Raw genomic sequence first — 15266 nt, 5'->3', positions numbered from 1 at the left:
CAGGAGCTTCCAGTACCCAACAATACAAAAACAATACAAAAAATAATTATACATTTACAATTTACATATACAATTATCAGTCATATCTGTGTTGTCACAGTGATATTTAAAATTTCAGCACACGTTATTTAGCATTACTGATAATAACAAAGTATGCTATTTGTATTTTTAGGGGCCCTTGCCTTCTGGGGTCCCTAGGCGGATGCCTACATTTGCCTAGTGCTAAGTCCGCCCCTGTTCGGTAGTTGTGTTTTCCCACTTAAATACCTACTTAAATACCTACCTTACCTACTGAGTGTTGGGGTTTGGGTTAAGGCGTATTGTTAAAAAAATATGCATGCCTGTTGACTAGTACATAATTAAAAACCAACTCACTTTTGGTGCCACTCTGACAATTTTTCCCAGAAACTGGAGCTCATATGTGCCTCTATGTTAAACAACACTTCCAGCTTCAACCACTGGGGGCAGTGATTTTAATTTCGTAATCACAGACCGATTTCATCTAAAGAACTTTTTATACTGTTGTCGAATTAGCAGTGAGATCAGTCTAGTGTGTGAAAAACAGATGTAGAGTCATTAGAAGTGTTTGTTTATGTGTCAGTTCACATTGTTTGACTTTAGTAAACTGGACTGTCAATCAACGAAAAATCTGAGTATATATGTTTGCTTGCGTATATGTATTTGTGTGTACTGTATGTGTGTTTGCTGATATGACTAGAAGCCTATTACTGCTGTTCTGACAGGTTACTTATAAGCGAAGTGCATGGCCTGTGTAAGCACCTGCCAGTGCCATTTAAATTACCTGTCAGTTATCTCCATGGAAACAAGCAGCTCCTTTATCCAGTCTTATGACTGGTAAACCAAACATTTAAAAGGTTGTGCTTAATTTATGTTAATACACAAACATATTTGTAATGAATCTGGCTGAATGCTGTTGTTGTCGCACAGCTTGACAGAGGAAGCCGGACTGCGGTAAATGAACATTTCTGCTTGGGTTCTCTTGCTGATCTCAAGTGGCTTCCTGCGGGGAAGAGGGTACACATTTCTGCCAGCTCTCGTGGCTCTCCTCTGATTTGCACCACACATCCCTTCATCATTTAGTCATTAGAGCTACTCCTGCTCGCTGCCTGAGCTGACTGAAAATGGGTACCAAACCCTGAGCTACTCTGGAGAAAAGAGAGACAGAAAACAAGAGGAAAATAGAGAGATAAAAATAGATAAAGAGAGCAAAGACAAAAAACAGCAGTAAAAGCTTCTTTCTGCTGTGGCATATTCTCTTTTTGGCATTAGAAGTTCAATGCTTTAAAGTGTATAATTTTTTCGATGTTAAAGACTCCATGAAATGGCTTGATGAGTGCAATTTCTGTGATGTGTTGACGTATTTCCTATTGAAACATGAAGTTTGGTTAGGACATATTTAAGGGCTCGTCCCTTTAAAAAAAAAAAAAAGTCAATACACTTTTGTTACATCACAGCGATGAATCTACTTGTTAGTCGGTTGCAGTTGGTATTTGCGGGAGGGCTAATCTTATTGTAGAAAGCATTTGACTGGACAAAAATCTATGTAGTGCATGATGACCCATTAATATTTTTTGTTAGTTTTCCTGGAAGATTTGAAATGCATAGATGGAACACACAACATAAAAATATGGCTTTACAACTAATACACACGGTCTAAAACCCACAAAACTCCTAGTATAATATCATGGGGTCTTTAACCCTGTAAAGCTGTGCATATAATATTTGATGATTTCAAAAGCCTCTACATCGTCAACATGATAAATACTTGCTGAAAAACCTGTTGTATGCAATGTACTAGATGTCTATTGCCTCCTGCTGAAAATTTCCATGCTCTTCTGGAAGTAGAAGAACTTGTAATTATGATTTCCAAAATACTGACAAATAATTTTTAAAAGACATGTTTAAAGTGGGAAATTGTATTTACACTGATCAGCCACAACATTAAAACCATTGACAGGTGAAGTGAACAACATTTATTATCTCATTACAATGGCACCTGTCAAGGGGTGGGATATATTAGGTAGCAAGTGAACAGTCTGTTATTGAATTTCATGTATTGGAAGCAGGAAACATGGGCAAGCGTAAAGATCTGAGCGACTTTGACAAGGGCCAAATTGTGATGGCTAGACGACTGGGCCAGAGCATCTCCAAAATGGCAGGTCTTGTGGGGTGTTCAGAACTGGACCATGGAGCAATGGAAAAAGGTGGCCCGGTCTGATGAATCACGTTTTCTTTTGGATCATGCGGACGGCCAGGTGCGTGTGCATCGTTTATCTGGGGAAGAGATGGCAGCAGGATGCACAATGGGAAGAAGGCAGGTGTGATGCTCGGGGCAATGTTCTGCTGAGAAACCTTGGGTCCTGGCATTCATGTGGAAGTTACTTTGACACGTACCACCTACCTAAGAATTGTTGCAGACCACGTACACCCCTTCATGGCAACGATATTCCCTGATGATAGTGGCCTCTTTCAGCAGGAAAATGCATCCTGCCACACTGCAAAAATTGTTCAGGAATGGTTTGAGGAACATGACAAAGAGTGTTGACTTGGCCTCCAAATTCCCCAGATCTCAATCCGATTGAGCATCTATGGGATGTGCTGGACCAACAAGTCCAATCCATGGAGGCCCCACCTCGCAACTTATAGGACTTCAAGGATCTGCTGCTAACGCCTTGGTGCCACATACCACAGGACACCTTCAGAGTTCTTGTGGAGTCCATGCCTCGATGGGTCAGAGCTGTTTTGGTGGCACAAGGGGGACCTACACGATATTAGGCAGGTGGTTTTAATGTTGTGGCTGATCGGTGTATAAGTATTTTTATGTATACAGCCTGTTCTTTCATTATTAAGATCTCACTGTTTTACATTATAAGCTATTATGGTGTCATCTCACTATAACCTCCCTAAACCTATAGACAAATGTTTTTTTTTTTTTTTTTTACCATTTCCCTTTTTTAAACATCAATAAAGTGTGTATATATATATATATATATATATATATATATATATATATATATATATATATATATATATATATATATACAGGGTTGGGGAGTAACAGAATACATGTAAGGAGATTATGTATTTAAAATGCAAAATATAAGTAACTGTATTCCACTACAGTTACAGTTTAAATAATTGATAATTAGAATACAGTTACATTCAAAAAGTATTTTGATTACTGAAGAGATTACTTTGCATTTTATTGTAATTTGTTTCATATAATATTTAGTCCTTTCAGATGGAAAACATTTATACATATAAATGATGTGATCCAAAGTGCATTTGAACAGTGCTGTAGTTCAGAATATCAGCATGACTGCGATTAGCATACCTATGGTTAAATCACAGCCCTGCATTGACATTGTGTTAATATAACAGCCCTATTAAAAAGAATTTAAAATTGAGTACATTATTGCCAGATATTTTGTGTATTTTTACCCTGCCAACTGTAGTATATTAGTTACAATGTATTGTATGAACTGAAATATTAAACCTATGAGTGTTTGTGAAACCTGTTTTAAAACATTCATTATTTTTGCAACTCTAATGGTGCTGGTGAAAATTACACACTTTACTTTTAAGTAAAGGAATTTATTAAGTAGTTTATTAAGTCAAGGACAAATTAATTGAGGGATCACGTAATAAATGCAAGTAATAATCAACATGTATGTGGGGGTCTGATGTCTTGTTTCAGTTTAAAAGTGTCTGTGTTACTTTAGTAATATCTGTTCTCATTATGAGTGGAGAGCTTCTCTGCTCTCAACGGCTTCATTAAGACTCAGTAACACTGAACTCACTGCGTAGTGTGTGTGCGTGTGTGTGTGTGTGTGTGTGTGTGTGTGTGTATGTGTGTGTGTGTGATTTTATTCTTCAGTGGCAAAGGAGGGTCACAGTATTTTTCTTCCAATCAGCCTTTCCTAATAAATGATGCTTGCAAGATCTTTGTCACATGCCCCCTCTGTGTCTCTCCTCTGCATGTGATCCGATTCATGAATGCGCAAACCCTTATTTCATAATTTGTACAGAGCACTTGTCCCACATATGACTTGTCCTTCAGAATAATTGGATAAGCTTGTGCTTAGATCAAGGCAGAGCTTTAGCGAAGATCTCTCTAAATTGTGTTCTTAATTACCTATTTTACCCAGCTTACTGGATGTAATCCAAACTGTTTTTCTTAAAGGGGTCCTGCATTTTTTTTAAACTTTATTTTTTACATTTTCCTTGAGGTTCACTTATAAAATTTGCAAAGGTTTTTGCACACACACACACACACACACACACACACACAACACACACACACACACACACACACACACACACACACACACACACAAAAAGAAACAGTCAAAATAGTATTAAATGACCTTTTTCCCACCCTGTCTCTGGCCCTCATGATCGATGGATGAGTGAATGATGGATGGACGATGATGAACAAATGGATGGATGGATGGTAGGATCAGTTTGTAAAGCAGCTATCAGCATATAAAAGAGTGATACATGTAAGGTCCTCACCTTTGAGGCTTATGGATTAAGGGAATGTATGTAAACAGGGAACGATTTGCAGCCAACTGCAGATCTTACACCCATCCTATCCATTCCAGTTTCCACGGCAACTGCTTGTGCTGTGGATTTGGAGTGAAAATGCACCCCAGACCCTGCAAGTCCAATGAATAAATAAAGCCAACAAATAAAACATTGCTGAAAATAGCAATCAATCTCAGTCTTGTAATGTTGTTTTCCTTAATGATGAATTAGATCACACATTCCTTCTATTTCCTTAATAATTATGCTCTTTATTACTTTGTGCATGGCTTTGCACTTCTTTAATAATTCATGCACCCCTGGACATTAAAATATTGCATCTGACAGCTTAAAAAGTGAAAGAAAACAGCATTATTTTTGATTATCTGCATTCAACCCTTCTTGATGATCTTGGCTGTAGCATTTTAATTTGTTTCCTCCCTGTTTTACCTGCCATCCCACTGACTTGTGAGTCCAGTGTAGCGTATTTTTTAAAACAAATTTAAAGCTGTATTATTAGTCATTTTTATACCTAAAGAAGTGATTTGTACTATTGACAAATATAGTCGCTGAGTGGATTGTAGGGGCAGACTGGGAATAAATATTGGCCCTGGACTTTCTGTCCCTGAGTGGACCACCAAACCCGGCCTGCAACACACCACACCATAACACACCGGCTCATTGATCAGACAATGACAATGAAAAAAAAAGACATTTCTATTGACTGCTAGTCATGACAACAGGCCCCACAGTGCAAAAAGTGTTACAACTTTAAAACATATAAAACCACTGTAAATGTGATGAGTGGATATTTTAGGGAAAGCACTAAAATAAGCACTTTATAGCTCAGACAAATAACATGTCCGAAAACTTTTTTCCCAACATACAGATGTTATGTTAAAATGTACATGAAAAAGGGAAAGTGTGTTTTTTAGATGCTGTTTTTAAAGATCTTAATCACCTTTCAACTTTTTTCAAGAAATGCAAATAAACTATTGTCTTAGTTAATATGAGGTTGTGGAAACAACAAGTATAATAATAATAATATATTATATATGTATATACACCATCTGGCACCAACAATCATCCAGTGATTATCTAATCAGTCAATCGTGTGGCAGCAGTGCAGTGCATAAAATCATGAAGATACAGGTCAGGAGCTTCAGTTAATGTTCATATCAACCATTAGAATGGGGAAAAAAATTGATCTCAGTGATTTGGACTGTGGCATGATTGTTGGTGCCAGATGGGCTGGTCTGAGTATTTCTGTAACTGCTGATATCCTGGGATTTTCACATACAACAGTCTCAAGAATTTACTCAGAATGGTGCCAAAAACAAAAAACATCCAGTGAGCAGCAGTTCTGTGGACAGAAATGCCTTGTTGATGAGAGAGGTCAACGGAGAATGGCCAGACTGGTTTGAACTGACAAAGTCTACGGTAACTCAGATAACCGCTCTGTACAATTGTGGTGAGAAGAAAATCATCTCGGAATGCTATTCTGAGATGCGGGTTGGCGCTGATTTGGCGGCACGAGGGGGACCTACACAATATTAGGCAGGTGGTTTTAATGTTGTGGCTGATCGGTGTATAGCTATAAAAGATTATAAAATGTTACTTAAAATAGTAGATGAAAAAAGTGTCACACAACAGGACACTGATGACAATGCTTAAAATTTCATGTCAATTACTCACACAACTGTGTAAATGTTTATTTAAAAAAAAAAAAAATTAAAACAAAGTTGGCCAGAATATGTACATATATAAATATAAACATAAACAAATATAAATATATGTAAAACAAAATAAACATACCTCTTAAAGTGTAGATCTTTGCAGATATTTTGCAGATTAATTGCTCATATTTTCACTCTATGTTAGAGTTCTGCAACCCGACCTGGGCCCGACGGGACCCGAGAAACCGACGGGTCAGGGTCAGTTTTTCAAGTAGGACTTGTTGTCGGGTTTGGGTTTGTAATAAATGAAAAATTAAACAGGCCTTCCTCTCAAACAGGCACACCCTCTCACTCACAGATATGCGAAGGGACGAGTTAGGGGCCATTCACACCAAATGTGTTTTTGCGTGCATCTGTTCTATTTTCCCCTTGTTTTCCTATGTAAACACATGCTGGACGAATGTCTTTGACTGTTGCACTGCATCTCGCTGTTTCTTCAGTGACTCGTGCAGGACCAGCACTTTTTAAACACCGTGTCAAGTTAAAAAGAACTTCAACCTCTGTTTCATTCTTTGTGCTGCATCTAGATTGTTTTTAGCACAGGTGTCACAAAGATTCAACCAGTGGCGACATGCCAAATAAATAAATATTTTTCATCCTTTCATTCTCATTGACCTTTTTGCCTATGTATTTTTAATCGCTTTTCACTCTTAATTAATCTACAAACAAATAGAGAAAAACGACAAGTTTATCCAACCAGAATTTATTCCTTGATGCTTACAAGCAAAGTGTGACAACTATTTAACAAATCGCATGCCCGAAGCCGAGCTGGTTAGCCGAAGCTGAGTGAACTCACCTCGTGAGTCTGAGCTCCACCCCCTCAGGCCTTCAGAATTTCCACAGAATACCTCAACAGTGCAAATGAATAGGCATCAGCCAATCAGATTGATTTATTTGTTCTTGGTGGGTGTGATCTTTAGGATATGTCCCAGTCGAGGCCTTCTAGCTGGCCTTGAGTGATGCAGTCATGCTTTAAGTGATGTACGTAATGCAAGAGCGAAAAGCATAAGATCAAGCTGTCTGACGAGTCGGCTGTCATCACCGCTGGTATTGCCATTGAGAAAGAGATCCTTATGGATTTACAAACACAAGATGTTCTGCATGACCGTGCGATTGTTTAATTTATTACACAGGAAAAGAGGGCTGATTTTCACTTCAGGTAAATTGGTAAGTGCTTTTTGCATTGTTACAACAACATCAGGAGTTTTCTAAGTGTAAATTAGGCTGCTTGAGCATTCAGTGTCGGATCAAGTTTTGAAAAGTAGTGCTGCATTCCATTCAACTCGGAAGTCGGATTTTCCAACTTCCTACTAGGAAAAGTGCAACGGAATGCATCTTGAAGTCAGAATTACAACTTGTAGGCTTGTGCAGAAATTCTCAACTTTGATTTCGCCGAGATGCAGGGGCATGATGTCACACAAACATGTCGACACTCATGGAGATATACAAAGTAAGTGATAAAAATTCACTTTATTAATTAACATCGATAAATGAGATAGTTTCCACATTACATGATATTAAAGCTTGTTTAACAAATGCCTGCAGAAACAGGTGTATAAAACATTATAATCTCTTTTGATAATCGTACACCTGAAGCACAAATGCTAGCACTGCAGCATTGTTTATCAGTTGGGTTGCTAGGAGACATCTCTAATGAGAGTCAAACCCCTGCTAAGCTAAAGGGAGCGTTGCAGTTTTGTTTCCTTAAACGTCATCTTCCGAATATCGGGGAATGGAATGCATTTAAGGTCGGAGATATCAAGTAGGAATATCCCTCATCCAACTTGAATGGAACCCAGCATAACCGTGTACTCTGATGACACAAAATTTATTGCAAGCAACATTTAAATCGCAAATATTATTAGACAGATTTTTCCAGGTATTATAGACCTCCTTGGTAGATTCATATGAAAAATTCTAATTTTTGAATGTCTGTTCGGGAGACGTTCATTTCACAAACAGTCATGCTGCAGTTAAAATTAGGCTCGAGCATTAAGTGTCGTTTCAAGTTTTGGCTTTCATGTGTGGACGTGTTTTTAAAATGTCAATTGGTATTACTAGTTAGCTGCGACATAATGTATGATGCCCAAAGGCATAGGGTGTCTTATTCATTATAATAATGGCATGAATCACACTGAAGGCCTAGACTTAAAATGCATGGCCCACCACTGAATTCAATGTTCTGTACAAGTTCTGTACAGGCTATAAAGAGGGGACGGTTGCATCGTTTCATACAATTCCAGATTGTTCTGCACCAAGCAAAGTTTCAGCACATAAACAGTAAGGCAATGCTTTTTCCCCCTTCTGCTCTAGTGTACTGAGGGGCTGCTTTGCCTTGTTAAAACTGTATGTTTACTGTTTCAATATTGTTACGAATGTTGCCTATATGCTTACATAAAAAATAGCCTATTGCAACAATACTTGATAGGAGAAGAAATTATAAAGATAGTGAGCGTTTTTGGGTTTTGGTCGGGTTTGGGTTTATAATCTGACGGTATCGTTCGGGCCAGGTAGGGTTGGGCCACATGGTCTCGGGTACGGATCGGGTTTGGGTTTCATTTTAAGGCCTGTGCAGACCTCTACTCTATATGAGTTTGTTGCGTCTTTATAACTGCAGTGTTTTAATTCCTTCCCCAGATTATTCTTGAGAAAAAGTGAAAAGCCCAATGCTTTGACAAGCACTGCTATCATTTAAACAAAGTAAGCCTCAAAGACTCAGATAGCCACAAAGTAATATTTTTCATGACTTATTTTTATCATTTTTATTAGGCGTGAGCATTACTGAGTAAGCAGCACTTCAGCTCCCAGCGGTATGAATAAATTATGCAAATGACTATATACTGCTTATAGCTTTACTCTTTGCAGATTTTATATATGCTGCTGCTATTTTATTTGTTGTAACTTGCAGCTATTTGTCATTTTGTGATTATTTAGAGCTCATCTTATACTTAATATGTTGTCTTTGTCACAATTATTTTGATTTGAATGTCAAATAATGAGGTCCACGTGAGGTACAGAGTTAATGTGCTCAAACAGAAATGCACTACGATGTGTAAGTAATTTCAAAATAAATGTCGTTGGCATGTTGGAGCCCAGGGTAGCCCCCTATATCACCTGTAGGACAGGCCAGCACTTATTACCCAGCGGCCTCTGGGAAAAAGCCCGGTGCTCCTGACGGCCAGTCTGCCCCTGGTTTGACTTGCCTTGAAAGGGACTTTGATACTACTAACTTTATTTTGGTAACTCCCCCTATTTAAGAACACTTTCAGAGTTGCAAATTAAATGATTCACCAGAGACAAATAAACCTACAAACAGGGTATTTCTACAGTGGCATTGGTAACTAAAAATGTGTCTTTTTTGTGATGCTTAATCCATGCCAATAACTGTCAGTATAAAGTTCAAGACCACTGTTACATCAGTTGTTTAGGCAGGAGGAATAAGAGCCAGCTAAACAAATCAATGCTTTAAATTTTATATTCATCCATGCTCAAGACTATCAAGTTTGTCTATTTTGAGTTTGGCCAAAACTTTAGCCAAAATTTTTAGTTAAATGTGTTTGAATTTATGTTCCCTTATCCTTTATTTTGATAAGATAGTTGAGTGTCTAATTCTGCATGTGTCCTACAGATGGCGCTCCACTGAGTGAGCTGTCCTGGTCCTCATCTCTGGCTGTGGTGGCTGTGTCTTTCTCTGGCCTCTTTACCTTCATCTTCCTCATGCTGGCTTGCCTGTGTTGCAAACGAGGTGATATTGGCTTTAAGGTGAGACCCTCTTACATTAAAATGACTATTTAAAATTTCCAGTTAGTTTTGCTGTTCTAAAATGTGACTATTGAGTTGTAACATACTCTAATGTTTTTACCATTAGTAGAAATCAGTGTAACTCAGTCACAGTCATAACACACTTAATTAAATACACCACAATCTCAGTCTCAAACCAATGAAATAAACACACTGCAAAAAACATGTTCCTACTCAGTGTTTTTGTCTTGTTTTCCAATCCATAAGACAGACTTGCTTATAGCTAAATATGGTGAGGTTGTTTTGAAGAAGCGTGTAATTTTTCAATATTACAATAATTTATCCTATTTCAGCTTACTATGCAGAGACGACTACAAGAAAGCAATTTGCTGATTGATTCAACTGAATAGTGTAAACAATAATATAATTTATAATTTAATAATTTTCTTTATTCATCACACATTATACATTTGCACATATACAGTGAAATTCTTCTTTTTCACATATCCCAGCTAGGCTGGGGTCAGAGTGCAGGGTCAGCCATGATACGGCGCCCCTGGAGCAGATAGGGTCAAGGGCCTTGCTCAAGGGCCCAACAGTGGCATCTTGGTGGTGCTGGGGCTTGAACCCCTGACCTTCTGATCAGTAACCCAGAGCCTTAACCGCTGAGCCACCACTGCCCCTTGTACCACTGCCCACCACTGCCCACCACTGTGGCTCTGTAATGCTATCAAAACATTGCTCTGGTTGTTTGAGCATCCTGAGCAACATTGGCTCAACCAATGGCATGAGTTCAGGATGGGATTACTTTTTTGTCCGACCAGTAGCAGATGGGGGAAGTGTTCTGTTTGAAACAGGAATTGGCTGGTTAGAGTCACATCATTAGCCCCTGCTGGTAGATGCCGGAACTACACCATCCGGTAACAAAGCTGATTTCCTCCATTGATAGTACTTCAAAAATAACATATAAAAAACCAAACAAACATTTTAAGCAATATAGAAATTCAGTAATGTCACTGGCAGATTCACTTAGAAACTTGCTATCTCTTCAGCATTGCCTCAATGCAAAAATCTTGCAAGGCTTTGGCCTGCTGCTGTCCTGTAGTTATAAATTAAATTGTTCAGCTGAAAGAGGACAATTTCATGAATCAGTACTGAGTCTGATTCAGATCCGCAAAAATGCTTTGATCAAAAACTTAAAAACATGTGAAACACATGCACATAAGCGCAGCAGTTCTGTTCACTTGCATGTCCTCTTGGCCTTTTGAGGTTACAGAGTTCAAAGGTTTCAGAGAAATGGGATTTTTACAGTGTAAACCACTTAGTGCTGTCTCTTAAGTTTCAAGGAAGAGACGCAGAGCAAGAACAGGGACATAAACGCTTCTCTGTAGATGTGTTTTTCATCTTGTAGTGAGCAGCGAAGGCCATCAAATGGCATGGGGCATACATCTCTTTGCTCACTGTGCATTTTTCAGTAGAATCTTAAAGTGGGTCAAGACACAGCAGAAAATATGATCTTTGTGAGTGCGTGAAAGGGGAGGATTACTCTTTCATGGATCTCAGCACCTGGTCTCCAGTAAAGGCCAAAGATTTTTAATTACAGTCCCTCTTTGTACTACAGCTTGCTGCTTAAACTTTAACTGCTGAAAAGGGAACTCACTCTCTCTCTCTCTCTCTCTCTCTCTCTCTCTCTCTCTCCATCTATTATCTAATTCATTTCCAGTCTCTATTAACACTTTCATTCTTGTACCCAAGTTTGGATTTGGACAGGTCTGACGGTAATTGGTTTATTCCCCTTTAGTGTTCTCTAGGCCACTCTCACACACACATACACTTACACAACCCATAAATACTGGGGAAAAAATACCTGATTGTAATACAGTACATACATAAAGTACACTGAGGATCACTTTGTGTGTGTGTGTGTGTGTGTGTGTGTGTGTGTTGGGGGGGGGTAGGTAAGGTTTTGCCTGAAATCACCTACATTAACATGAAGTCACCTATATTGTGGGAAACCACCAATGGTTCCCACAAGGAAAACTGCTTAATAAACATACTAATTAATGATGTTATGAACATAGCAGAAAGGTTTGCATGAGGGTTAGGTTTAGGAAAATTTCAGATAGACAGACAGACAGACATATAGATACGTCAGTGGATTTTCAATGAATTTCTGGACACTTTGAAGGTCAGAAACAGGAAAGCTGAAAGTCTGATCAGTTAGAAAAGTCATAGCACACAAAGTCAGAACAGTCTGAAGGTCTGCACCATGTTTGGTTGATGTAGCTTGAAAGCTCTAGGAGTAGTTGGAAATTTTGGTCTTGGTTTAGGGATTTTGGAAAAACCCTAATCCAAGTGTGTAGACCTTTGTCAAGCTGACATAATTAGCACAAAACAATAGAAGTCAATGGAAAATCCCCACTATGATAGAAAAACAATGTGTGTTAATATGTGTGGTTATGCTAATGTTCCTAATAAAGCTTTTTTAGAAGCTGCAGCGTAACACATAGAACAGAATGCAAGTGTTATGAGTTTTAAAAGTTGAATTTTATTTTTTTACTTGACACGGCATCTAAATAACATGGCGCTCCTGTGTGAGATGCATAAAAAAATGCAAGATGCACCGCAACTCTCGAAAACATCTGTCTAACGCAGGTTTACTGTATATAGACAGCTAAAAACAACAGGGCAAACATGCATTTGGTGTGAACAGCTCCTAAGAATGATAGTCTGACCCCCACTAATGGAACTGACATGTGCGATTCTAATGAAAGACACAAACCGTCTACTAAAGACCTTTTTCTTTTTCTTCAGTTTAAAATTTATTACGAGAAGTTTTGGAGACATGATTTTTTCTCTCTCCAGAACTCCATGTTTCGGTGCCAAGCAATATGTATGAACAAAACCACAATGAGATTTCAAATTTTTTTGTGACAGATGCAGTTTCACAATTTCAATGGCATATAATGCAGTGTCACACGATAACCTGCACTTTTTGTCACTAAGTTGCAAGGATGTGAGCATGTTCATTTCTGCAGATAGCTGAAGGGCCTGTCATGCACATGTGAGAAGGAATGAGTGCGAGGAAGAAAGGAAGGAAGGAGAAAAAAAGAGTGATGTCATAAGCACAGAATGTAAAAGCCTTTCCCTCTCTTTCGCTGTGAGTTATTTTTTCTATCACACATTTTTGTGGGAGCGTCTCCTCTATTCTTAATCGCCAGTCCTCACACTCTCTTGGGAAGAACACAGGAACTGCCCCTCCCTTCATTCTCTCTCTCTGTCTCTCCAGTGGAGGATTGATGTGCTTTTTATTTGTGTGTTTTTTGGAGAGTTGTAGTGATGTATTCTGGAGACCTTGGCTCTTCAGTTACACAGCAGCATGAACTGGTTCCTAACGTTCTGTTCTGTGAGCGATCAGTATGGGGGTCATGTGGACACCTCACAGGTGCTCAGTGGATAGCCCAGGTGTGTGGGTTTATGGTGCGAAAGGGAAGTGGAACATGTGCATTAAGGACAGGTAAGATTGGAAATTGATATTTTTATATTTCTTCAATCTCTGGAACTTTAATGTTAATGATTTCTTCAGACATGTTTTATAATTGTAATTAGAGGTTGAACGTTAGTGTATGTGTGGTGGGAAAGGAAGATAAACGATTAATCGGCCGATAGTTTTTAAAATCGATTTATAGAATTTTGACAAATTGTCTTAGTCTTGCCTTACTGTGAAAGGCACAGACACAGGAAAAAAAAAATTATCGGCAACTATCGGCATGAACTTTTGCCGATATACTAGAGTTAAAAAAGCAACTATCGGCACCAGTTAATCTGTAAAACCGATATATTGGTCTACCTCTAATTGTAATAGTAGTTTGAATGGTATGAGTTAGCAAAAAGTGTTTCCATATCAAAAAAGTAATGTTGCCACACGAATGGGGGGCACCAAAATCATTATTTTTAAATCTCTAATAATACCTTACAAATAACCAAAAGCACAATTTTAAACAATAATGAAAGGATGTACAGTATTTAATTTAACATTTTCTTAGAATTATAAATGGGTTAAAATATGCATTTTTATTTATTTATTTTAATTTAACAAGAGGTACCTTCATAGCTACCACTCACCCTCTGTCTACCAACATTGCTCTGACTGTCACATGACAAGAATGGTCAGAGGGGGAATACGTTCTGGCCTGGGGCACAGAACAGAAAATATTTCATATTTCAGAAGATGGAAAATGAAAAACAGTGCATTAAAATGAATAACTTGCTTAACAATGGCTTAACTTATCACTTTATCAATGAAAATCTTGAAGAAAGGCTTTAGGTAAACCAACATTTAACGTTGCATAGAGGTACAGATGGCCAACTAATATAAATATCAGTTCATTTCTTTTCTGTCACAGTTATGCAAAAAGTCACCCATATGTTTGGGAATGGGTGTTCAGTCACTTTACAATTTGAGAGAAAATCTTGCTAAAAAGTTGTTAACTGACCCTCCGCCATGTCCAACCTATATTTGGGCTCCTCTTACTAACCGTAACTAATGTTGCTTTCCTACCTTTGCATGTTGTTGTCTCGCTGTCAAACATGATGTGAGAAACCAATGGATGTGGTGTGAGTGAAGTACCACAGGAATTATTAAACAACACCTGGATCAATTATTGACTAAATCCAAAAAATTGGGCAAAGAAATGTGTGATGGAGAGGCTTGCTTCAGAATCAATCATGTTGAACAATTAAGCCTCTTCTTTATTTTCTTTCTTTTCCTGTTTGGATGGAAAATATCTATGCAAATAAAATTAAATTAATATTTCTTTATATATATATATATATATATATATGTAACTAATCGATGTACATGACTGTTCGTATAAAAATTCTAAATTAAATTCCAAATATAAAAGTTTTAATTAAATAATTGGCATCACTTTAAGTTTACTTGGCATTACTTTTTTATTAAATTCTTGATTTAAATTGTTATTTTTATATTAATTTTTCTTTTTTTTTTCTTTTTTTTTCCGACTTGCAATATATGTTACATTTTGAAGCAGTTGCCTATGGGTTTTTGTCTTTTTATCTGTGTTGCTGTGTGTGTGTGTGTGTGTGTGTGTGTGTGTGTGTGTTTGTGTGTGTATTTGGTGGGATGGGGGTAGCGTGGGGCATAGATGTATTGGAACACTTAAGTCACACTTAAAACTGCCTGAATGTCACTGTTCTAGATAACAAAACATTAAAGCAAGT

At 37.9% G+C, this 15266-nt stretch overlaps 1 protein-coding gene across 2 annotated transcripts in view; it reads left to right on the top strand.

Moving 5' to 3' along the window:
* Nucleotides 1-15266, top strand: part of aatkb (apoptosis-associated tyrosine kinase b) — a 78290-nt gene that overhangs the window by 31789 nt on the left and 31235 nt on the right. Inside the window, exon 2 of one of the 2 annotated variants that reach the window (XM_051667998.1) lies at nt 9910-10043. In XM_051667998.1, coding sequence (XP_051523958.1) covers nt 9910-10043 — 134 coding nt within the window. Of the gene's footprint in view, nt 1-9909; nt 10044-13251; nt 13540-15266 lie in introns of those variants that run through there. The other variant, XM_051667999.1, reaches the window with a different exon arrangement.

This window comes from Myxocyprinus asiaticus, chromosome 32 (genome assembly GCF_019703515.2).
Source record: "Myxocyprinus asiaticus isolate MX2 ecotype Aquarium Trade chromosome 32, UBuf_Myxa_2, whole genome shotgun sequence".
In the NCBI taxonomy this organism is placed as follows: Eukaryota; Metazoa; Chordata; class Actinopteri; order Cypriniformes; family Catostomidae; genus Myxocyprinus; species Myxocyprinus asiaticus.
This window is presented reverse-complemented; position numbering and strand designations above follow the sequence as displayed.